At 48.1% G+C, this 25,279-nt stretch overlaps 1 protein-coding gene across 2 annotated transcripts in view; it reads right to left on the reverse strand.

The window, feature by feature from the left end:
* Positions 1-25,279, reverse strand: part of HIPK2 (homeodomain interacting protein kinase 2) — a 179,051-nt gene that overhangs the window by 114,155 nt on the left and 39,617 nt on the right. For both annotated transcript variants that reach the window (XM_030308554.1, XM_030308553.1), the window contains exon 2: positions 4,113-5,196. In XM_030308554.1, coding sequence (XP_030164414.1) covers positions 4,113-5,196 — 1,084 coding nt within the window. The remainder of the gene's footprint in view (positions 1-4,112; positions 5,197-25,279) is intronic.

Here is a 25,279-nt window from a genome sequence, read left to right on the forward strand (position 1 = left end):
CTCTCCTGGTGATTCTTATGCACAATACAGTTTGAGAAGCAACGGGATTTGGCAGTTAACTATGTAACAGACCTTCAAGTTGGAAGGTCAAGTAGGAAGGGGATACTCATGCATCAGATATAAAAAACTAAAAAAAGGAGCCTCTGTTTCCTGAAAAACTCACAGTTGAGCTTGCCGCTGCAGTAATATGCCCCCAACCTCGGCCACCCAAATGCCAGAGTTCCCTCCCCGTAACACCACCTACTTTTCCAGGTACCTTGGGCCGAGGACAGGAACGTCTATGTCATACTGTTTCCACATCACACGTCGGGCAAGGGAATAAGATGATATTTAATACTGTCCCATTTAAAATAAGGAGGGACAGGCTTAAGCGCCCGACTTCGGCTCAGGTCAGATCTCATGGTTCGTGAGTTCGAGCCCTGTGTCAGGCTCTGTGCTGACAGCTCAGAGCCTAAGCCTGCTTCGAAAACTGTGTGTCCCTCTCTCTCTCTTCCCCTCCCCCACTCACACTCTGTCTCTCTCTCAAAAATAAACATTAAAAAAATTAAAGTAAAATAAGGAAGGGCATGCAAGTGTCCTCCTCTTTGAAAGGGAGAGGGGCGCCTGGGTGGCTCAGTCGGTTAAGTGTCTGACTTCGGCTCAGGTCATGATCTCACTGTTTGTGGGTTTGAGCCCCACGTTGGACTCTGTACTAACAGCTAAGAGTCTGGAGCCTGCTTCGGATTCTGTGTCTCCCCCTCTCTCTGCCCCTCCCATGCTCATGCTCATGCTCTGTCTCTCTCGTGTCTCTCAGTAATAAATAAACGTTAAAAAAAAAAAAAAAAAAAAAAAGAAAGGGAGAGATCCCCAGGGGATAATGTACCCAGCATAGATATAGGGGGATGCTGAGGGAACCAAGGGATCCACAGAAGGACAGATGCAGTGTGCTGACTTCCTTATCCCAGGCAGCTCAAACAGACACATTCTCTCAAGCTGTGGCTGTAAATGTCTTCCTTCTCAGATTAACAATGGACAATTGCAGATTTTCTTTCCATCCCCAGTCCCCATAAGAGGCAATGCAATTGGGAAAATCAACTAGATAAATGTGGCCTGGAGTTGGCTGTCCCTCAGAGCTAGGACTAACACAGATAGAGCTGAAGACTATCCTCAAACACCTGGATTGCTCTCTATGGTTGCCAACTACTCTGGGATTCAGATGAGGCCTGGGGAAGGAACAGAACATAGGGCTCAAACTGGGCTGGCTTTCATGTTGGCTGTGCCCTTGAATCCAGAGCTGGGCGCAGAAAGTCACTATAAGGACCCGAAGCAAGCTTTTTGGCCAAAGTGACCCTGAGGAGGAAGAGGTCAGCCTGCTCAGAATTTTGGTTAACAGTCACCTAAGGGCCAAAGAAAAGGAGTCACATCACACCCAGGTGGAGGACCTTCCAAGAGTAACGGGGGTGCAGGGGCCAGAGGTGGAAGTTGGGGAGGGGGGAGCTAAAGAGAGCCTTGGGACTGTCTGCAAAGAAGCCTTCCACGCCCACCAGATGCCCTGAGCTGGGTCCCAGGCCCCAGGTGCAGACACAAAAGCAAAGTAAACTGCAGAGACCATCTGGTGGGAAAGGGACAGGCACAAGATGGTAAGATGTGAGGACATAAAGAATCCCAAAGTCAAAGTTACTGGATCCATCAAGTTGTACTCTGACAACTTGTATGCATTGCCTTTTTAAAAAGAAAAAAAGAAAGAAAAAGAAAAACAACAACAACAACAACAACAATCAGTCCCACAACCCTGGGATCATGACCTGAGCCGAAATCAAGAGTTGGATGCTCAACCGACTGAGCCACCCGGGCACTCCTGAATTGCCTTTTGAACAGTTTTTAAAGGTCCTTTTGTAAGTCGCCATGTTCACTTTCTAGTAAAGGCAAATAACACTGGTACCTGTTCGCTGAATGGCAATTTAGGGTAACTGAGTAATAAAAGCCCGAACACCAGCTATTCCTCAACCAGACCTGCGAAGGTGACAGGGCGATCACGCCGCCCAGAGCTACCCCTGGAAGAAGGGCAGTTTCTAAAGAGAACATGCGTCAGCTGTCTCACCGCCGCACGTCCTTGTCCTTCAACCCTTCCCTGGTGGTTCACGCAGGGCCCTATCCCGCAGCCTCCAAGCTCATGCCCTGCCTCCCCCTTGGCCACGGCGCGGCTCATGGTTTCCCTCTCCACGTGGCTCCAGAGCAGACGGACAGACAGCAGACTGCAAGCACGTGAGCAGTAGAACCGTCCCTCCCGGAGCTGGCAGGGAGGCAGGGAGGCCAGGAGCGGAGGTCAGCAGAGGCTCCTCTTGGGCCGGGGAGATGGTGTGTCGGTGCATCTGGATGTTGTGGGAAAGGAACGCTGGGGAAGGACTGGGGCAGAGCCTGAAGAGCGGCTGTGGCCCAGCCTCCTAAAGGGGAGGGCGGGCCAGGGCCCCGAGACACAGCAGGGGTGGGGCCCAGAGGCCGGTGAGGCCCCACTGGATGACGAAGGGGCGGGGACACGACCTGTAGGCTCAGACCTCCCAGGGAAGGAGGTTTGAGGTTATCTGAGGAGGCCTGCAGGCTGAGGGCGGTAAACGGGCAGGGAGAGGGCAGCCTCAGGGATGGGTGACCAGTGCGAGGGGCCCACGCGCCTCTGGCACATTTCGCAGCCCTTCTCTGTGGCCTCGAGCATCAGGGCAGAAGGGCTCAGGCACACACGAGTCTTGGGACTTCGGTTTTATGGCCTACACGGCAACCTCTTAAATGTGGGTCGGCCCTGGCTTCTCACGGCAGCTCAGCTTCGCTCCTCGCCAACTTCCACCCTCGCGGGCCTGCTCACCGTCACCTCAAACACCGCCCATCACGGTCTCCCCAGAACGGACTCTCCTGCTTCCCGTTCCTTCCCACTCCTCACACGCCGACCACGAGCTGGACAGTAAGCGAGGCACTCGGGCGTGGTGACAGTGAGCGTCACCAGGGCGCATCGTCCCAGCAAGCCCGAGGCCGGTGACCGGACTTCCCCAGCTGGTGGGCGAGGAAGTGAAGGCACGGAGAAACAAGGCAACAAGCCCACGCCACACAGCTCAGCGAGAGGGGCTATCCGGTTCAACCCCGGCTCTCTCATCCAGGGACCCACCAGAGCTGCTGTTTCCAACCCTAGCTGCTGTGCTGGGATCCCCAGAAAAGCTGTTAAGATAACATGCACGACCCCACACCCAGAGAGGCTGATTCAGCTCGTGGGGATTAGGACCCCACCCGGCTTATTTTTCAACTCCACCCCTCACCCCCCCCACCCCCGCAGGTGACTGCAACACACGGGCCAGGGCTGGGAACAAGTATGCCAGAGACTCCAGAGGGTCTGGCCGGGGTGTTGTGCTGTACCCCGGGGCCCAGCAATGTGCCTGGCACGCGCTGGAAGGGCAGTCGATCCTTGCTGACTGACAGAAGGAATGCAAACGCCACACTCCCCATCCAGGGCTCCAAACCTGGAGCTCCCACCCGGCATGAGCTGACTGGCCCCTGGGCCACACCTCACCCTCCTGCCCTGCCTCCTCCCCGGGGACAGAAAAGTCATTCTCCCCGCCTCACCTTCGTCCTGCCACCCTGTTCGCCCGCCTCAGTGCTTGCTCCATGTTTAAGGATGCAGCTGTGGCCCCTTGGTCTGGTATTTCAGACCCCAACACCCCAGTTTATCCTTTCAATCACATCTGCCACCACCCAGGTGCCCCGCTGCGCGGGCGGGGGTCCTCCTCATCTCCCGTGCAAGTCTGGAGCCTTCCTGCAGCAGTGACTCCAGTAGTGCCCGCCCCGTCCAGGCCTGGATCCTTCTCACCCACGAGGACATAACTGCCCGGCGGTGCCCTTCACCCCAGCCTCCAGGGATTCCCTTCTGACTCCGAAGGTCTATGCCGAGAAGCCTACTTGGCTCCGGTCTCGCATGGCCTCTGACCATCATTTCCACGTGCATGTGTCCTCGTTTTCTGACTAAACTAAGATCACTTGAGGGCAACAACAGTGGGCACGTAATTTGGCTTCTCCCACAGTGGCCGCCACCGCCCACGCTCCGTGAGCGCCGCCGGGCCCTCGCCATTTCGTCTCTGTGTGAGTGGCCTTACCTGTAGTATCTGGACTGCAGGTAGGTGGAACACACAGCCTTGGACACGTGACTGGCCGAACCGAAGTCGATGACCTTCACTCTGTACGGCTGCCTAGACGGATCTACCAGCATGATGTTTTCCGGTTTGAGGTCGGCATGGATGAGACCGAGGCTTTTCAGCTTCATCAGGGCTGTGGCTACCTGCTGGAGGACTGGGCGGATGTACTTGAGGGGCAAGGGGCTGAACTTGTTCTGCTTCAGAAAGTCATAGAGGTTCTGCTCCAACATCTCAAAGACCAAGCACGTGTGGTTCTTGTGCTGGAAACACTCGTAAGCGCGGACAAAGTTGTAGTCGTCGGCGCTCTCTGTGCTCAAGCGGGCCAGGATGCTCACCTCGATCTGACCCTGCCGGGCATACGACGGGTGGTTCTTCAGGATTTTGATGGCCACGATCTCATTGGTGCCCCGTTTCCAGCACTTGACCACTTGCCCAAACGTCCCTCGGCCCAGGAATTCTAAAACTTCGTAAGTGTTGGTCATGGAACACAGCACCTCATGCTGGACCAGCTGGTAATCACCCTCGCTGTTGGAGCCACTGTTCTTGGAGGTGGCAGTCGATGTGGTGGCAGTGGCTACAGTGGCCCCACTGGCATTATTCTGAATCATGGGTGGATGCTCTTCGATGATCTGCACGCTGCTCGTGTTCTCAATCTCCTCACTCTTACGCTTGAGTCCACATTTTTGGTAGGTATCGAGAAGGCTCACAGTGCTGCGACGCATCAGGTTGTGTGGTCCGCCGAGGACTTGCCCGGTGACAGAAGTGCTACTTGCTGATGTTACGACTATGTGCCCGGTGCTTCCTGGGAAGATGATGGTCTGCTCGTAAGGTAGGCTTGGGTTTGGGATCGGCAAGGAGGTGCTGACGGTTGTGGTGGCTGGCTGAGAAGGCGGGATGTTCTTGCTCTGGCTGTACACTTTGCTGTGGGAGCCGTACCCAGTCATGTCCCAGGCGGAACTCGGCTCCACTTTCAGTTTCTTCACACTACAGAAGGCACTTGATTGAAGGGTGTGAGGGGAGAAGACTTGCACATGTGAGGCCATACCTAGGAGGAAAAGAAAGGGAAAGACACGTGTTTTAGTCGCCACGAAACGGACGAGCTCAGCAGATTCATCTCAGTTGTGACCGGTGGCTCGGGTCCTAGAGAATATTTTCCTCCCACTTCAAAGCAAGGTTGGGAAAGTGAATCTATCCACCCCCCCACCCCGGGGAAGCACATTCTGGTCACTCAGTTCGTGGGGCCGAGGAGTTCGTGTTCCGCCTGCCACCGTGGGGGGTGGGGAGGGGGAGAATTGTAGAGTCGGTCAGGAATACAATCAAGACTCAGATACAGAGTTGGAATATCAGGACTTTGTTCGTGACTTATTTGTTTTTATAAATACTGTTTGTGAGAGAAACAGATTCTTCCCCAATTCTCGCCGGGTTGCAATCCTACTAAAACCGAGGACTGTATCAGGTGGCCCAGGTAACTGTTAGACTTAATTGTCCCACATGGTCTGCTACTCCTTGTCACAGACCCTGTTGGGTTAACTCGTTCGAAGAAACATCTTCCTCTACGGGTCCAGGCATGGCGCCACTCATGATCCGGTAGCTTCCGGATGAATCGTAATTACCCCCTGGGATCTTAGTCATCTTAAATGAATTCTCTAGGGCTGAGTAGATCAGCAGTTAGTCTGATGCTTTCATTTAGATGGTCTAAATAAAACATTTTGTCATTTATTTTGTTTTATATCATTGAAACCTTTACTTTTTTTGTGGGGAGGGAAGGAGTGGGTAGCACCATTTATGGGCTCTACTCACTAACTTTTCCTGCTGAATTCATCTATCCATAAATTTATCTATAAAGTACTGTTCTTTCGTACCAACATCTCAGCCACAATTTAGATAACCTCAGAAATCTATTAGACTATAACTCTGGAATAGTTACACAATTTAGAATTTTGGTGATTCTAAAAACAAACAAAAATCATAGAAAAGTATCAAGGAAAAATAAGGCAATGAAATGAGGAAGGTAAGTTCTTAACGGTGAAAGTGAAAACAAACACTGCTCATCATCTAACTGTAGTTGATAAACATTCGTTTTTTTTTGAGAGAGAGAGAGAGAGAGAGAGAGAGAGAGAGAGAGAGCGTGCGCTCGCGCAGGGGAGAGGGGAAGAGGAGAGAGAGAGAATCCCAAGCAGACTCCATGACCAGCGTGGAGGCCAATGTGGGGCTCAGTCTCACAACTGTGAGATCATGACCTGAGCCAAAATCAAGGTGGACGTTCAACCAACTGAGCCACCCAGATACGCCATAACCATTTCTCATAGAAGCACAAGGACAGTGGGATTTCCGTCAAGGACTGCTGTTGTCTAGCCATCCTTGTGTTCCTGTCTCAGACCCCTCGCATTACCTAGAGTGGTCATTAAACATTTTCCTTCACACCCTGTCACCTGTCACCCTAGCCACCCTCCCTCCCAGCAGACACCTTCCACTTGTCCAGGAGCCCAACACCTGCAGTCTTGCTTTCCACCTTTATTCTCTCCATTTCAGAACATTCCTGAATCTACATCCAGCCCCCATCCTTTCTGCTTTCTCCCCGGTCTCAGAGGAAGCTGTGTCTCTCATTTCCAACCCCCAAATCTCCTTTCATTCTCATGATTCCTCCTCTCCAGTTCCCTCCACTGTCCTCTCCCTCTCCCAGAGCTTTCAATTTCTGCTTGTTAATTAGATCCAGGTCCTTAGTAGGTATTTAATAAAGTTTTGCCAAGCAAATCAATGACTTAATCTTTTTCTGCCTTCCTGTGTCACCGTGTCACACATTCCCAACTTAGAAGGTAAGAAGAGTAACAGCCATACTCTCCCCCTTTAATTTTTTCCTTCTCACCTGTCATCAGTGGTTTATGCTCCCTTTTCTTCAAGGCTCTCTCCTTAGTCTAGGCCCCCATCCCGCACATCCACACACTACAGTGCTGTGTTCTGCAAGGTTCTTAAAGGTAAATGACTTCCTAATTGCCTAAACCAATGGCCCCTTTTCAGCCCCTATTCTCCTTGACCTCCCTGAAACATCTGATATGCTGACCACAACTTCCTTCTCGATGCTCTTATCTGTGCTTATGAGAATCTGTAATCTCCTCCTCCAGTGTCTGATTGCACACCGTGTGCCTGGGTGGTTCCTTTTCCTCTTCCTCCTTTAAAATGTTGGTATTTCCAACATTTTGACTCTGTTCTCTCTGGAAGATATTCATTCAAACAGTTTGAGCTGTCATTTTTATGCAGGCGACTCCCACCGTTTATCTCAGGCCAGGTTCTCCCTCTTATCTTCCATTAGGAAGTTCTGCCTCCTGCAACGTCAAAGACTATCTCCCAAAGCTGAATTCCTTATCTTCTCCTAAAACTTTAGCCATCTCACGCCCCTTTCTAACATCCCCCTTTCTGTTCATAGAATATTCTTCTAGTCACTTGGTTCCAAAAATGTGGATTTACCTTTGATGAGTCTTCTTTTATCCATGGACAACGTACTAATCTTATTAATTTCTCTTTCTTTCAAAATGTCTTCTGTAGCCATCTCTGTATTTCCATTCTGGCTGCCACTTCCATGATTAAAGCATTTATTTATCACTTCCTAATAGGACTAGGGCCAATGCCAACATCTGGTCTACCTGAGAAGTCTTTTCCTCTAACTTGTCCATATTCAGTCACCAGATTAATCTTCCTAGAATAATTCTAGGCACATTACTCCCCTGTCCAAAAACTTTCAGTGTCTTCTTAGTGTCTACAAGATAAAGCTGAGGACTCTTTCACTTAACACTATCACATTCAATTTCAACTACCTTCTTGGTTTCATCTCCAACGAAGAACTATCCTCAACCCCCAACTTGAATTAAGCAGTTCTATCACTGTTTCTAGAATGTCTCTACACGTCCTACCTCCACACTCCTATCTCCATTCCCTCATCTGGCACGCCTTCAAAGTTATTCAAAGACAAGACAATTCGGATCCCTCCTCTTCCCAGACCTCACCAACCCACAGTGATCATTCCCGAATCTCTTTCCCTACAGCACTTACCATATGCACTATCCATTTGGCCACAAATTGTACCTCTGCCTTGCAAAATCTTGTCTTGTTGAGCTGAATTACTTATTTTTTGTGCTATTTCACTTGTTACACATTTAGGTCATGTTTCCATAACCAGCTTATATTCTGGGTGCAAGAGCTACAGTTTATATTATCCATGGCAGGCACTCAGTTGATGGAATAAAAGCACTCTAACTGGCCAGACCTCCAGGAGAGCTTAGCTCTCTGGCCATAGAGCAATGACCAGTCATGGGCACCTATGGGACCTGGCCATCCCCTGGAAAGTAAAGAAAAACCTGTCGCTATCTTCCCACCCATACCAAGGCTTTTAAAAAAAAAAAAAAAAAACGAGGCAGGGGTTGGGCAGCTCCTGCCCTGATGTCAGCACTCACCGTCTATCGGTACTTTCAGTCTGGACATGCTCTGACTGTCCACAAGCAGCCTCAGCCTGACACCCAGCACCTGCTCGGAGCCCCACCTTCAACCTGATCCCGTAGATCTAAGAAAGGCTTCCCTTCCTGTTTGGATCCTGAACTCCAATATCTACCTATGCAAAATGACTACACCTCCATATACATCTTTCTGCCCGGCAAGACCATTTTGGCTTGCTTATTCAGAATCTACACTTTACCTATTTTTTCCCCATTGCTCTTTCTGTTCAAGTCAACCTCCCTCTAATTCTGTCGTAATACTGAAAATGTTGTTTTCTATAGTCACCAGTACTAAATATTCATATTGTCCTAGATGTTGTCCACTATGTAGAAATAACCAGTCCCTCGACTTTTAGTAACTTATCTACTGGAGGCAAAGCGTTTCCTTTGTCCTTTGCTACCTCATGTGCGCCTCATTCCTCAACGCTCAAGTACTTGGGGAGGGAAGGGTCGCATGGCATTGGAAGAAAGTTGCTGATGTTACATAAGGGAGAAGTGGCTCTTTTCTCTATTTTCACTGTTTCAAAAACATTTTGTAGAAAGGCCAGAGTGTAGAAGTGGAAATTTACAGAGGGGAAGAGGATGGCTTATGACTTATTTGTTATTGGGATGACAGCCAAGGGTCATAAAATTGTGGAAATCATCGCTGGCTACCTCTGGTGACAGATGCCCAGGACCAGAGAGGAGATGCGCGTGGCTAACAATGCCCTTCATCGCGCCTGGGGCCTCAAATGCTATTCCTCGGGATTACCATGATTCTCCAGATTTTAAAATCTCAAGTACCCACTAGGCTCTGGGCCAGATGTACTATGGACAGGGTGAGCACACGTCCGACTTTGTCTGGGACAGTCCAGAGTTACTCTTTCCAATCCATTCTCACAAAGGTCCTAGTTTGAAAGCTAGGAAGACAATTGATGGGTTTAGGCTCCCAGGATTAAGCGGAAAAATCAGGCCCTGACCCTAGACATTCCAACCAAAACAATTCTATGTGCCTCTTTGTCTCTGTCTTAATGGTTTATTGATAAATCCCGTTTTCTAGGATTAAGAGTAATTTTTCCACCTAAAAATAAGAATAGCTAAATATCTTCCTGATTTTCCTGAAGGATTAGCGCACAAGGTTTTTTAAATGTCATTTATTAAAGGACTGGCTCATTTAGTTCTTTTTTCTCCCCCTGCTTAGTTGCTTAGTTTCTTCATAATTTTTTATTTCACAACTAGAAGAACTGAAAAGTTGCTTCACATCTGAGTACATTTCCTTTCCATTTCACCACCCCAAAATTATCTACTGGAAGATCAGACTCTGGTGAAACCATGGGGATGAGTGAGGGTTCAACTATGATTTAAAAAGAAATTAAATTGAATTCAACTTCACTGAATTCTACCAAAGCTTGAGAGAAGGAATTGTATAAGTAAAATAATGGCACCATTTCCCGCAGTGGATAAGGTTTAATTGTGGTTTGGCAGATGTGAAATAGATTACCACACAGAGTCCAGTTACATTATTCGCGAGAACACAATCGTGAGCACCACAATCGTGAGCACCTTGGTGTAGAAGGTACACACGTCCCCACTTCCCCAAATCCTCTGACACACACTTCTGCTGAGTAATGAGTGTTTGATAGGAGCAATCAGGAACTTAAAGGAAGGATTAATTCCCATACCCGACGGGATGCCGTATCTGTATCATAAATCAAATTATTACATGAAGATATCGTCCAGTTCTAGAATATTTCAAAAGAAATGTCAAAAATATACGAATGTTAGAAATGAGCACCTGAATGGATATTTTTCAACATCTAGGGTTAATCTGAAAAACCCTTGATCACCCTGTACAACATGATAATTGGACGCCTCGGGGCTTGAAAAGTACTAGGAAAAAAATGTCTTCATGGACATGCAAAACCATATTCATACAATTTTAATGATAGTCTCCCTGCTTATCAAGTTTATATTTCACAACTAGTGCAAAGATAATTTCAGATTAGCCAATTTTAAATGATATATTTCCAAAATAGTGTACACTAAATGCCTGTGGGGCTTTTACATTGTTTTCAATCAAAGTCGGTTTATCCTCTAGTGGTGTCACGTTAAATATACAGTCTGCTCCATCAGAGCACAGTTGAGAAGCAAACATACACTCGACAGAATTCTTTTGTCGATAATGACAATAACAATACTACTGACTGCATTAAGGGTCCTCTATATAAAAAAGGCTGGGGCTGGGCACAGAAGGAAACACAAAGACATCTAACACATCAGCATTGCCTAAAGGAGCCTCAAATCTCATGGGTTTGTCAAGTTCACTGCAAATTAAAAAACAACAGGCAATTCTAGGCAACTTTAAGTAACTAGTCAAGCTAAACATGACAGGAGTTTAGAGGAGCTAAGACTTGAGCTGAGATTAGAGAGGGGGGTATCTTTGAAATGTCCCAGGTCCTGCTAACTGGCGTAAGCAAACTGTGGGGAGCAGCCGGCACTATGGCCCTATGCCCTCAGGAAGTTTAGGATTTGCTTGGAGATGACAATGTAGGGGCATTTTACATAGGAAAACAACAACAAATGCTAAACGAATAAACAACCGTGTGTACCAATAGCCTACCCACCCAGAACCGTCATCTTCTAACTCAGTCTTTCAGAAGTAAGTTTTGAATACTCAGTAAGGCTGGGGTGGAGCCCGACCACTAAAGCCACTCCCATCCAACCTTTAGCCTTCACCCGGCCTTACTGACTGTCCTCTAACACAATTAACAAGTTGCAGAGGGACTATCATTGACTTTGCTCTCTGTGTCAGACCCCGGGTGCTTACACCCCACAACTGTAAAGTGCATTTTCCCTGTTTTACAGATGAGTTAATGGAGTCTGGGGACATGATCTAGTTTGTCCAAGGTCACTTTGCTACTACGAGCAGGGCTGGGATTTGATCTGATGTCCGCCTGACTCTCAATTCATGCTATTAACCATTCTTTTTCACTCTTCAGGTTCTCAGACTAGAAGTTCCAAACAAGGAGACTGGTCCAACAGGCAAGGAGAAATAAAAGCTGATATGGGAGAAGCGACAGATGTAAAGTATGGGGCACCCCCGACTGCGCACCACCTGCTAAAATCATGGGCACCCACAACAGTGATCATCCTAAGCCATCTACCGTTTCTGCATCATCTGGTTCCCATAACATCCGAGAAACACAGCCAGTCAAAATTGGTCAAATAAAATAAGTGTATGTCATTAAAGAGGTAAACCTCACTTATCCGATGCAGAGTGGCCCCAGTGGGCAGAGCACTGGTCTGGAGTCAGATGATCTGGGCTGTCACGGCAGTCCAGGGGTGAGGCAATGAGGATCTGGACTAAGGGACTGTCTGAGGAAACAGAAAGGAGGTAGCAGAAACACAAGGCTTTGTGGAGAAGAAAAGACAAGACACACTGACAGGTGGGATGTAAGGGCAAAGGAGAGGGAAATCAAATATGTCTGGGGGGCTCAAAGGAGCAGGGTTCCACGGCCGTGGCAGGAAAGACGGGGAGTGGAAGCAAAGCTGTCTGTCTCGGGGGCGGGGGATGGGATAACAGAACAGGTTTTCCACAAGTGGAGCTACAGCACTGACAAGGTGCCCAAGTGGAGATATTCAGTGTTGAACTCTTCATGCTGCAACTCTGAGGCAAGGAATTCCTTAATTTACCCAAACTAAAGTGTCAGGAGTCTCTGCTCACTGACCATCAGCATCTAGTTCCCATTTGCTCAGTTGAGTCTTGAGTGAGGATAAACCATCTTGAAAAGAGAATGGATTCCAACAAGGTGCACTAACCTGGCACAGGATTAGTCAGAGGGGGAAGAGGGCAGGGTGACCCGGGATCAGCTCACGCGCACACCAGAGATTGACAAACAAAGATCAGCAGGACCAGTGACAAAGATACCAAAAGGGGAAAAGACTAAAATCAAAAGTTCACATCCCAAAGAGACGGAGGAAGGAAAGGTGTCCTTGATTTTGAGGGGAGAGTCCGGCTGGAAGAGCTCTATTTTGGATAGATTTCATTGTAGGCATTGATAACAACATAGAGGAAACGTTCTATATGTACTGAGAAAAAAACCAGGACAGGAGAATGAGCGAGAGATCGTGACTGGAGATATTGACCTTAAGGGCCATCACCAACACCTAGATGGAAATGGAGTCCGTGTGGGTATAGCTGTTTCCCAGGAGAAATGGTGTAGAAAGTAGAGCAGATGGCAAATAAAGAAATCCTTGGGGGCACAGACGTTGTCGAATAGTATGAGGAAAGTATGAGTCATGGGGAAAAGTCAAGGATAAAATGATGATAAACACAATTAAGGGATTGATCCTAGAGAAGGAAAACAGAGAAAGAGGTACTGGGCCTGGCTGGATATAAGCCAATAGCCCTCTTTTCCCACAGTGTCAGGAGGAGAGAAAGAAGGGGTGCTTTCCTGGGAAGAGAAGCAAACGCACCAAGTTACCCTCTTGCTTTTCCAAGAAATGTGATTCTCTTCAGGACTCTCAAAATCCTTTACGTCATCTGCCTTGAATCTACAAATTCTACCAGAAGCTGGAGTCCTTCAATTGAGAAAGCATCCTGTCCTCGCCATTTGCAAATTCTCCTTATCTGTCTTCCTATGGGCTCGTGATGTGTCGAAATCGGCCCCTCTCAGGTTCAGACTTACTTCTTTTTGGAAGTTGCTAACCTCACCTATAACAGCTTTGAGCCTCTCTCACATTCACCTTGCTGTGACTCTACCATATTGCCTGAACAAAGCCATAAACCGTGATAGATGAACCAGCCTTTCACGGCAGCAGGTGAGTACCGCAGTCCACGAATGGATTATGTGGAGGCCATGTTACCAGGTGTTTACAGGCAATCTGGAAATTAGGAATCCAATATAATTCTGGTGAAGGAAAGAATGATGCCATTAAGACACACATGCTTTCCAGTTTCTTTCTCTAGGAAATTGGCGGAATCCATGAAAGGAGAAACAAAACTAACTCAAAAACTCCTTTTTAAAACAATAGTTGCATTAATCAACACTCTTGTTAGTAAAAAAACAAGGAACAAAAAAACCCCTAAACTCCTGAACATCAGAGTATTAGTTTCCTGGGGCTGCTGTAAGACAGGACCACAGACTGGGTGGCTGAAGCAACAGGAATTTGTTCTGTCACAGTTCTAGAGGCTGGAGGTCAAGATCAAGGTGTTGGTAGGTTCAGTTCCTTCCGAGGACTCGTTCCCAGAATCCGTTCCAAGGCTCTTCATGGTCTATAGGAGGCTGTGTTCTCCCTGTGTGTCTTCACTCCCTCTTCCCTCCATGCATGTCTCTGTGTCCAAATTTCCCTTTTTATAAGGACACCAGTCATGTTGGATTAGGACCCACCCTGATGACCTTACTGTAACTTGATTAGCTCTGTAAAGATTGTGTCTCCAAACAAGGTCACGTTCTGAAGTACTGGGTGTTAGAATAAAGCATGTGAGTTTGGGGTGGGGGGCACAACTCAACCCATAATAATAGGTTTAAGGAAACCCAAAGCTTTTTACCAGACTTTAATCTTCTCAGGATATAGAGTCTGGATATTCCAAAAGAACTCCCTCCGTTTTTCCCTCCTTAGAGAGAAGATATTTCATTTTGTGATTTCCCCATATCTTGCCTCGAATGACCTATGAGGGCATTTCAATTAGTCACATATTACATATGGAAACAAGCAAAAGCAAAGTGGTTATTTTCAATTAAATTCTGCATGACGTGCATGTTCTAGTGCTTCTGGAAAAGGCCATGCAGGGATGTACCTGTTATGTATCCTGAGGATAACTGCAGTCAACTCTGATATAAAGGAGAGTTGGCAGGGACATGTTAGTAACACCCAAATGGGAAAGAGTCAGCCAAGTTTCTAGTTCTGACTCTGGGTGTATCAAATATTTGTGAAGTAGGACATGAGTAAGCTCAAAAGAGAAATCATTTGTGGGCTGGGCATGGGATGGAAGTTTTCTTCTCGGGCCAGTCTTGTGTCACACGTACTAATTCTCTTCTGCTGTCCACACTATCCTTTTCATGCAAAGCCTGTGGCGGCTGTGACATTTCCCAGCTTTGCATTTTCCTTCCAACTGAGGATCTCAAGAAGAGAGGCCTTCCTAAACAAACTTGACGGGATGAAAAGGGTAAATATCCACCAACTGTAAAAACAAAACCAGCTTTACTCCTGGTTTCAACACAGATAAATTCCATTCAAATATACATTTTCCAAGGATCTAGAAGGATGCTCATCTTGTTCCTGAAATGTTCTAAATAAGGCGGTTGAACTTTCAATGGTGTTAATTTCCAGGTGTTTGAGTCACAAATTTTTGCAAAAGCCTTGTCCTCGAATCTCTCAGCCACTCTCTCTCATTACCGCCCCCCCCCCCATTCACTACTGCTCCAAAATCATGACTGACACCTCAAGAAACGAGTGAGCCAGAACTGGAACAGATCTTGGGGAGACCAGGTATGTATCTGGCAATGCCATGCAAGCCTCAGTTTCGACTTTTCTATCCTTTAGAAATGTCTTATAAAGTCTAGTCCAAATCAAGGCTAAAAATCCATTAGGCTTTTTACTCTCGAGTGCAAAACAGAGTTATTCTGGTACCATACTGGTAAAGTAAAATCAAATGGTCTCCTTACTTAACCGTCACTCATCCCATGCCCAGCCCACAACCGATTTGTCTTTCTGAGCTCATTTAGGTTCACCTCCGGAAATGCTTGGCACACTCAGCATTGGAACAGGAAACCTACTTTCCTCTTTCCCATTTGGTATTCTAATTACTGTGCCACGCCAACTCTCTTTGACACCAAAGAGTACGCAAATTCCATTACTCTACGGAATGCTATTGCTACGTGTCCCCTCAAAAGATATGCTGGAGTCCTAACCCCCGATACTCGCAAAGGTGACCTTCTTTAGAAAGGAGGTCTTGAGGCTGTGATCCAGTTAAGATGAGGCCATTAAGGTGACTCCAAATCCAATACAACTGGTGTCCTTATAGGAAGAGGAGGAAAGACACAGACACACAGAGAACTCCGCGTTAAAGACAGAGGCGGAGATCAGAGTGGTGTGGCCGCAAGCCCAAGCGTGCCGAGGGCTGCGGGTGCCACCAGAAGCTAGGGAGCGGCCAGGAAGGCTCTGCCCGGAGCCGCAGTGGGAGCCAGGCCCTGCTGACACTCTGCTTTCCGACTTCTGGCCTCTGAACTATGAGAGAATAATTTTGTGTTGTTTCAAGCCACATTTTGGGTACCTTAATGCGATCATAGCGCTAGGAAACGAATATACTCTGTAATATATTTCAGGATCTATTTCACCGAAAAAAATATGTTTGTACTCAAGCTGTGATAAAGCATTTGTAACAATCGCAGGGTCACGTGGGCCAAATGGAGTCTGTCTTTGCCGCCTCTTGGTTGAAAAGCTCTAGAAGCATCCTCAGCTTTACTCCCATGGCTTAGTCACCAATCCTGCCAGGGCGCAGAGCACCTCCCCTTTCGATGCGAATACATTTGTTCAGGGCAACCCGCGTTCGACTTCAGAACAACAAAATTTGGGACGAGAGCAGGCGACAGTTCCATCTGTGCTCAGCTGCAGCCCACCAGCAGTTAAGGAGTCCGGGGAAGGCATTTCCTCAGACCCGCCCTCTTGAAACCTCAACTCCTTGCTGTTAGACAAAGAAGCCAGGACAAAGGCCCGCCGCCTGCAATCTGCTCCCGGTACAACACCTGTTCGCCGCCTCTTGTGCTCATGTTTATGTATGCCTCCTAACGTTTCTCTCCTAGGCTGTTATCTACCCGCAAAGAAAACTTCGTGAAAGCTGTCAGGCAGACACAGGGATGCCTGTGAAGCCGCCCGCACACAGGCCTCTCTCCCTTGGGTTCTCTTCAAACCCAGGATCCACCCCACCCTCGGCCGGGGGCACAGCAGCACACCCCTCTTCCAGGACTGAAATGCCGACCGCCGCTCCCATCGGGAACTCTCCATTGCTGCTCCTTTGCTCCCTGGCGGGTTTTTTTTCATTGCTCTCAGTTGCTTTAACTGACATCTGACAAAACTCCATTACAGACCATTTTGGGGAAAGGGAGAGGAATCTGTGCCACTCCCGTGGTGGAAAGAGAAGGAAAGTGGGAAGACACAAAGGAAGAAAAGTCAGAGAAATGGGCGGAAGACTGGCAGGGACGCTGGAGGAAGGTAGGGGAGGAGGAAAAGGTAAAAGAAAAGATGGCAGGGGCGCCTGGATGGCTCAGTCGGTTGAGTGTCCGACTTCGGCTCAGGTCATGATCGCGCCGTCTTGTGAGTTCGAGCCCCGCGTCGGGCTCTGTGCTGACAGCTCAGAGCCTGGAGCCTGCTTCGGATTCTGTGTCTCCCCCTCTCTCTGCCCCTTCCTGGCTCTTGCTCTGTCTCTCAAAAATAAATAAACGTTGAAAAAAAAAATTTTTTTTTAAAGAAAAAGATGGCAGAGAAGTGAGAAAACGCTTGTGCAGATTAAGGTGGGCTCTTACGTCTGCCGCAAGGACACTTTCATGCTAGGAGTCACTGCCATCAGGCCAGCCCCGGTGCGGTTATTAGCCCACAGCCTGGGTGCTGGGCTACCCACAGGCGGCACCGAGGGGAGGTGACGTTCTGACGGTTACTGGCGCCTTCCTCCCGCAGCATGGCTCACGCGTAGGAGAGCCTGCCCGTGTCCCGCCTCGTAACGCAGGCAGGCACCTGGTGAGGGGGGGTAACAGTGTTCTGAGAGCTCATTCCAGACTGCTTCCGAGTTCCCGGGGAGCACGTCGGCCACGGGCTCTGCCCCTCGCTGGCTGCACGGTCTCGGCCCGCCGCACGGCCTCTCTAGGCCTCAGCGTCCTCCTCCAGAAAATGGGCACGGCGAGAGCTTCTCAGGGGGTCGTGGTGAGGATTAACGGCGCGAGGACACGTGAGCACTCAGCCCGGTGCCTGGCCCACACACGCGGTTCCGTGTGCCATCTCCGGATGGACAAAGGAAACAGAGAAACACTGAAATGGGTCTCATCTATTACTTATCTCAAATGCTACTCCGTCAGGAAAGGCAAGTTTGATCAGGAAGAAAGCAACTTCCAATGACCCTGAAGAGGATGCCGGGAAACTTCAAGGGCTTGAGAAGATTCACACGGCAGAGCCTATATTTTACCTACTTTGCCTAAAAAACATGTGCCTTTTTTCCCCTTGTAACTCTTTTCTTCTTTTCAAGTTTTGATTTGTTTAATTTAAAACAAATTTGTTTAACGTTTGATTTATTTTTGAGAGTGAGAGAGACAGACAGACGGAGTGTGACAGGGGAAGGGGCAGAGAGAGAGGGAGACACAGAATGTGCAGCAGGCTCCAGGCTCTGAGCTGTCAGCACAGAGCCCGACGCGTGGCTCGAACTCGTGAACCCCGAGATCATGACGTGAGTGAAGTCAACGTTTAACCGACTGAACCACCCAGGTGCCCCGCAAGTTTTTAATTTGAACTCTCCCGTGACGTGGCTTCTTTTCTCTCTCTAGTTGTGTAGTTCTCTCAGCATTCAGACCGATTTCTTGGTGTTTGAAATGATTTGGTATTCACCTGCTGTGCTCGAGGGACGAGGTGAGCCTAGGCCACCCTAACTCCTCCAGGACCCCTTATAATGCTTTATACCAAAGTTCTACCCCTGGTCATAATTGGGACTCTCTTTCTTTTTATTTTATTTTATTTTATTTTATTTTATTTTATTTTATTTTATTTTATTTTATTCATAAGCATAATTGACATACAGTATCATGGTAGCATCTGGTATGCAAACATGGTTAGTGACTTGACATTTGTAGACATTGTGAAGTGACCACCAAATAAGTCTAGTCACCATCTGTCACCTTACAGAGGTCCTACAATATGATTGAACTATATTCCCCATGCCGCATGTTATATCCCCATGGCCTACTTATTTTATAACTAGAGGTCTGTAGCTCTTAATCCCCTCCACCAACCTCCCCTCCCCCCCGCCCCCTTCCCTCTGGCAAACACCAGTCTGTTCTCTGTATCTGTGAATCTAGGTTTTGTTTTGGTTGGTTGGGTTTTGTTTCTTAGATTCCACATATAAATGAAATCATGCAGCATCTGTCTTTCTCTGATTTATTTCACTTAATGTAATACCCTCTAGGTCCATCCAAGTTGTAACAAATGACAAGATTCATTCTTTTTTATGGCTGAGTAGTATTCCATTGTGTGTGTGTGTCACATCTTCTCTATCCATTCATCATTTGACGGACACCTGCGTTGTTTCCCCATCTTGGCTACTGTAAATAACGCTGCAGTGAACACAGGGGTGCATCTATCTTTGCAAATTAGTGTTTTTCTTTTCCTTTTGCCGGAAAGCCAGTAGTGGACTTGCTGGATCATATGGTGGCTCTATTTTTAATTTTTTGAGGAACCTCCATACCGTTTCCATAGCGGCTGCACCAGTTTATATTCTCACCAAGAGTGCACAAGGGTTCCTTTTCCTCCACATCCTCTACCCAGCATTTGTTATTCGTCAGTTTGATAACAGCCATTCAGACAGGTGTGAGGTGACTAGACCCAGTTTCTAAATACAACGCGTTCATTGCAGATCCGTATCTGTTACATAAACTATGACCTTTTTTGATTGAACACTTGGTAAGAAAAAAAACAAAAACAAAACTTGACCACCCCTAATACATCTGATATTTATTTTTAATAAATTATACATGTTCTATTTTACTACCATAGTATGCTTACTAAAAAACACAAACATAGAAGATTTAAAAGAATGGGATAAAATATATGTATTTCTAGTGTTTGCTTCTATTTCCCAATAAATTGTTCTGAGCCCCTCACTTTGAAAACCCCCGCCTATGACTCAGATGTCCAAGCCAAGTGAGTTAGCCTTGTCCACATGATTAACTGCGACCAATAAAAAGTGAGCGTGAAATACCGTTTCTGGGCAGAGGCTTTGCGGAGCCAGTGTGCGGTCCCCCTGTTCGATCCTCCCGCCAGCGATGATCCCCGGGGTGGAGGCTGCATGGCCAGAGAACTGAATGAGGATAACCAGGAGCAGAGGGACCCCAGCTGAGTCCCCACAGGTACGCAGGCAGCACGACGGCGAAACACACACACCCTTGTTGTTTCAAAGTCCCGGGTTGCGGGGGTTTTTGTTTTTTTTTAAATTTTTTTTTCAACATTTATTTATTTTTGGGACAGAGAGAGACAGAGCATGAACGGGGGAGGGGCAGAGAGAGAGAGGGAGACACAGAATCGGAAACAGGCTCCAGGCTCTGAGCCATCAGCCCAGAGCCCGACGCGGGGCTCGAACTCACGGACCGCGAGATCGTGACCTGGCTGAAGTCGGACGCTTAACCGACTGCGCCACCCAGGCGCCCCTTTGTGGCCGCAGTATAACTCAGCCCCTCCTAACTACAATGCAACTTCCCTTAATGCTGCTGTCCCAGATGAGTCTAAATGAACGAGGTCGAATGTAATTATATTTTGATGCTCGTCGTGCTCACCCGTCGAAAGCAGAGCGCACCATTTTTAGAGACAAATTTAAAACTTCTAAATGGTTCAATCCCTACCGCCCCTATTTAGGCACCAGGTCTGTGTCCTGTGAAAAAGCTTCATGAGACCCATGCGTTCAACGATGGCAAAGCTCCGATCCTCAAAGCTATTAAGTGATTTCAGGTGAGCGCACCCTTATCCCCACCCAGGAACGCTCCAAAAAAAGCAGAAGGTTTAGGATCACCTGTCACACATGCCTATTAGGCTTGGAACCTTGGAGACAAATGACATGCTAGCACTGAAATGGGAAGCTGCTCTTCAGATCGGCCACGGCAGTTTGGCCGAATTGACGCCGAGGCGCCCTAGTCGGAGCCTCAGCATATGCCCCTCTGCTGCTGCTTTCCTGGGAAAAAGAGACTTTTTCACACCCTGCCCCCACCTGCATGATGCACTGCTTCTGTTCTTGGGAGAGAATTCCCAAGTTCTGACATCATAATAGCCGCGGGTATTACTCACGATACGCTCACAAGCCTGGCGAGGCACAGTCTGTACCCTCTTTATCACTGAAGTCAGCAATGGGTTTACAAATAGCATTTGCTCCCACACCCAGGGTACCACTGACTCATTAATGGAGGAACAAACACTACCCTGGACTCCTTACTTCTATGGGGTTTTAGACCGAGGCTCCAAGAACTGAGGTACAGCACGTGTCCCCGCTCTAACAGGGGTGCTGTGCTGTGCCAACTTACAGAGAGAGCTCGGCAGATCCCAAAAGAAGGAATCCTTAGAAACTGCAAAAGCAGGATTTAAGATGCTGTCATATTTGTGACTCAAACATGATCATCCTAAAATGTCATTAAGGAAGATATCTATAAACCTGGGAACTGTAACATGCTGAACATACCAAAATAAAGAGGGATGATGTTACAGTGGCAAGTGACAGTCGTCGGAGTGAAGTTTATAAATAAGTCGGAGAGTTCTCATTGTTAAGGGGGAGAGAGGGGATTTCATTTTAGATGTCTGATTCAGGTTCTTTAGAGAGAAACATCCCTAGAGAGCCTTTTTTAAATTTATAGTTATCTGTAAAAACACATAATACCTTTTGCTCAAATTCTGTGCTTACTAAGCAGTACGATCTCTTACTGGGATTCCAGAAAGGCCTCCCTGACCAAGGAGGAAATGCCCTTGGCATAAGCATGCCTCGCCTCTCTCTGTAATGATCCAGATCCATCAATCAGTCTTCTGTAAGATTAGTTACTGCAAGTCAGTCCTTCCCGACCTCATAATCCTTGATGAATTTATGAAGCTAGATTTACAGATCTGCCAGGCTGAGGATTCTAGAGGCCATGGTGAGCATCCAGAAACGTCTGCCGAGAGACCGCCACGTTCAAGCACCATCCCAAGGGCTGCGAGAACGGCACTACTGCTTTTGAAGAGAACACCACAAGGAGATGGGTGATGGGGAACCGATAACTGACCACGTTAAGGCTGACATAACTGTTACTGATGATATGCCGCAAGGCTTGGAAGGAGGACCGAGCACAGGACAGAGCACCCCAAGAGGAAGCGGTGGGAGGTTGAAGCACAGAGGCCAGTGGGTCAGGAGACATGCATTGCAGTTAGGGAATAAGACTAAACATTTTTTTCCCAGTAGGCTTCACCCCCAGAGCAGAGCCCAATGTGGGGCTTGAACTCACGACACTGAGATCAAGACCTGAGCTGAGATCAAGACTGGACACTTAACCAACTGAGCCACCCAAGAGCCCCTAAGACCATTATTATTTAAGATTTATAAGCCATCTACTTCCCACAGGACCTGGAATAGTTTGCAGATATAAGAATAAGATAGCTTAAGATACAAGAGGAACACCACTATCCGAAGGGAACACAAGGAAGAATGAGGACGGCTGAAAGCATCTGAGGACTCCCGCAGGGAGTGGCACATGCATTTGGGAAGACGAGTTATAGTCAGACGTGGTTTCAATTTTATCCTGTAGGCAGCAAGGAGTCGTGAGGTGTTTGTGAGCGGGAGGGCCAGTCGGCCTGCCACGTGGAAAATGGCCTTGTGTGGCCAAGGCCAAGAGGCTCCCAGCCCGCCTTAGAGGAGGTTCTGTGAGGCGAGGTCCTGAACGAAAGGTGTAGAGCTGATGCGATGGTAAGGCAAGGCCACAGACAAGAGACTGGAGGAGCAATCTAAAGACTGTGGTGGCGGACGGGGAGGGAGAGGGCAGGAGAGGGATTGGCCATACCGTAGAGCCGCAGTGATGAGTGACAGAACATGGGGCTCTCGCTGACTTGGAGCAGCAGAAGGGGGCATGCCCTGGTGTTCGTGGCCAGGCCTGGGGGCTCTTTGAACCAGGATGCTCCCCGGGAAGCATCAATCGGCAATGACCCCTCCAGCCGCCCAGATTCTCCGTGAATGCGTCTCCAAGGCCAGAGCTGATCTAAAATGAAATCAGTTCTCACACCGGCTCTATGAGTTACTGCCCCATGACGATGCTCTCCAGCCGTAGCTGGAAGGACCCTACCAGGTAACATAAAGCCTTAATCCCTAGGCCGGGGGGTCCAGGAGGGACAGGGACCTATAATCCTCGAGCAAAACCACACAGCAACCCTTCCAGAAGCACTCAACCAAAACCATCCGGCCTATGAGGGTACCTTTTGTTACACACGAGATATTAATGGAGAACATCCAGATTTCTGTGTTCCTTCTGATGGCGGGTGCGGTGAGAACTCTCTGGTCTTTCACTAACATCAAATACATACACTCCATCTACTCCCCACACCACCCCCCGCCCCAGCCCAAGTGAGCCAAGTGGACCCAGTGCTCAAAGTCCTCTGTATATCAGTTCTCAAAAGGTGGTGAAGGACGAAACTTCACCGCCATCCTGCACCACACGGCTCTCAGCGGCTCGCCTTGTGGTCTTGACCCCGCTGGCCAAGCCCTTTTCATTCTTTTTCAGTTAAGCAGAAAATGAACCATCAGCTCCATTTCCACTCTCTCTGCATGAATCCTTTTCCCTTTTCTTTCTTGGCTCAAACTATATGGCTCATATAGGATTCCCACCGTGTTCTTCAGGGACTCTTACCTTGCTAAGTATTCTTCTCTTCTAAGAAAGGCTGAATCCAAATAAAAGGTGGGAGAGAGTATGAACACATTCTGAGGGGCAAATGGAAATACAAGAAGGCAAAAGAATAAACTTGTTGATTTCTCGTCCCCCAGCTTTGACTCCTACAAAATGCTAGAAATTACTGGGGGCGATGAAGGGACCTCTAAGGAAGTGAAGTCAGCAGCCCGGGAACCTGTTTTCCATGCTTTACTCATGCCATGAAATCCCATTAAGTCACCAGGAATCCCCAGGAGGATAAGTTCTAATACCAGTTAGTTCAAAAGTAGAAACCACTGTGCAATTTGCTCATTTCTCCCCACGCTTCAACCAAAGCACGGGTGAAAATCATCAAGAATCAGCCTTTCCCCGGGCCTGGTGGAGAGTGAGCCGCCAACGGCCAGGGCCAGGGCCAGGGCCAGGGCCAGGGCGGGCAGCACTCAGGAATGTGGGCCTACAGATAGATCTGGCCTCCATGCACACGAGTTGGGGGCAGGAAGCGTCTCCATGCCCCCTTGGTCCTGGGCCACACGAAGTGACTCAGAACTATGGCATCACAACTCAGCCATGAACAGAAAACAAACAAGGAACAAGGTGGGCCTCTCTTTAGATGCAGGCTAAAATCTGGGGAAACTTATCAGCACAAAGAAAAATGGTGTGCTTGCTGGCAGCCTGGTTTCTTTTTACGCACGGGGAAGCCTTTCCCGCTGATTTAAGAGAGAGCCCCACCTGCTCAGAGACCGAATGTCAGTGCAGGAGGAGAGGGAAACTGCACCTTGAGCGGCAAAGACACCGAAACGATCCTGAGAGGGGGATGCAAGCTGGCTCCAGCACGTGAGTCAAGTCTGCGGGAGAAGGGCCGCCCTCATCAAAGCTTGACACAGTCTTTAGCTCAGATGCTTCCCCTGGGCACAAACCACACAGATTTGGGCCACAGACAAGACTGGAGACCTCATTCCAAAAGGAATGAGAACACTACTGGGTCAACTGACAAAACTGGGATACAAACTGTTGTGCGAAACTATCGCATCTGCGTCGAGTTCGCCAACGTTGGAGCCCATGCTGTTACCAGGGAGAATGCCCTACTGTCGGGAAACATGCAGGATGTGCTGGGGTGGGGGGAGGGTTAGAGCAGCGCCGCCCCCTAGAACTCCGTGTGATCTCGGGAATGCCCCCTCACCTTTGCCGACCAGCACAGGAGCAGCACAGGAGCCGCGAGCCACAGGGGGCTACTGAGCACTTGAAAATGTGGCAGTGTGACTGAGGAACTGACTTTTACACTTTATTCCATTGTAACTTAAATAACCACGTGTGGCTTGTGGCTGCTGTATTCAATGGGGCAGAAATAAGGGGCCATGACACCTACAGCTTACTCTCAAGTCATTCCCTGGAAGTACATTTAGACGTAAACATACATGTGTATGCGCACGCACACACACACGTGTGACAACAGAGGGAGAAAGTGAGCGTGCATGACTGCAAGCAGGCAAATGATAAAGCAAATGGTGTAAAATGGTAACCGGTGGATCTGGGTAAAAGGTACGGGCTCTTCTTTGTAAATTACGCTTAGTTTCAAAATTTCAGTAAGTTTACAATTATTTCCAAACAAAATATTTTTTAAGTGGATAAGGGGGAGCAGTTATTCATTAGTTAATGAAATCTACCTGGAACTTATTTGCAGGTAGGGGGTCGGGACTTGGAAGTTCGAGGCATCCTGAAATTGAGAGCAAACATAATGGATCCCGCAACGTGTCCCCAAACCCCAATGTGTCCCCAAAGCATTGCTCATCCAAACCCATCACTTGGTGCTTCTTTCCAGGCGCACGATCAGTGCTGCTCCTCTCCCACCATGGGCCTTCCCACCTCCTTCCACTTGACCCTTAGCCTATATATGTCCACAAAGGACTTGACTACAATGGCAAGCTCAGGGCAGTTTTAATCTAACAGCTTTACTGACGTATAATTCACACACTGTAAAAGTCACCCTGTGAAAATGCACAGCTCAGTGGTTTTTAAGTACATTCACTTGTGCAAC

This window comes from Lynx canadensis, chromosome A2 (genome assembly GCF_007474595.2).
Source record: "Lynx canadensis isolate LIC74 chromosome A2, mLynCan4.pri.v2, whole genome shotgun sequence".
In the NCBI taxonomy this organism is placed as follows: Eukaryota; Metazoa; Chordata; class Mammalia; order Carnivora; family Felidae; genus Lynx; species Lynx canadensis.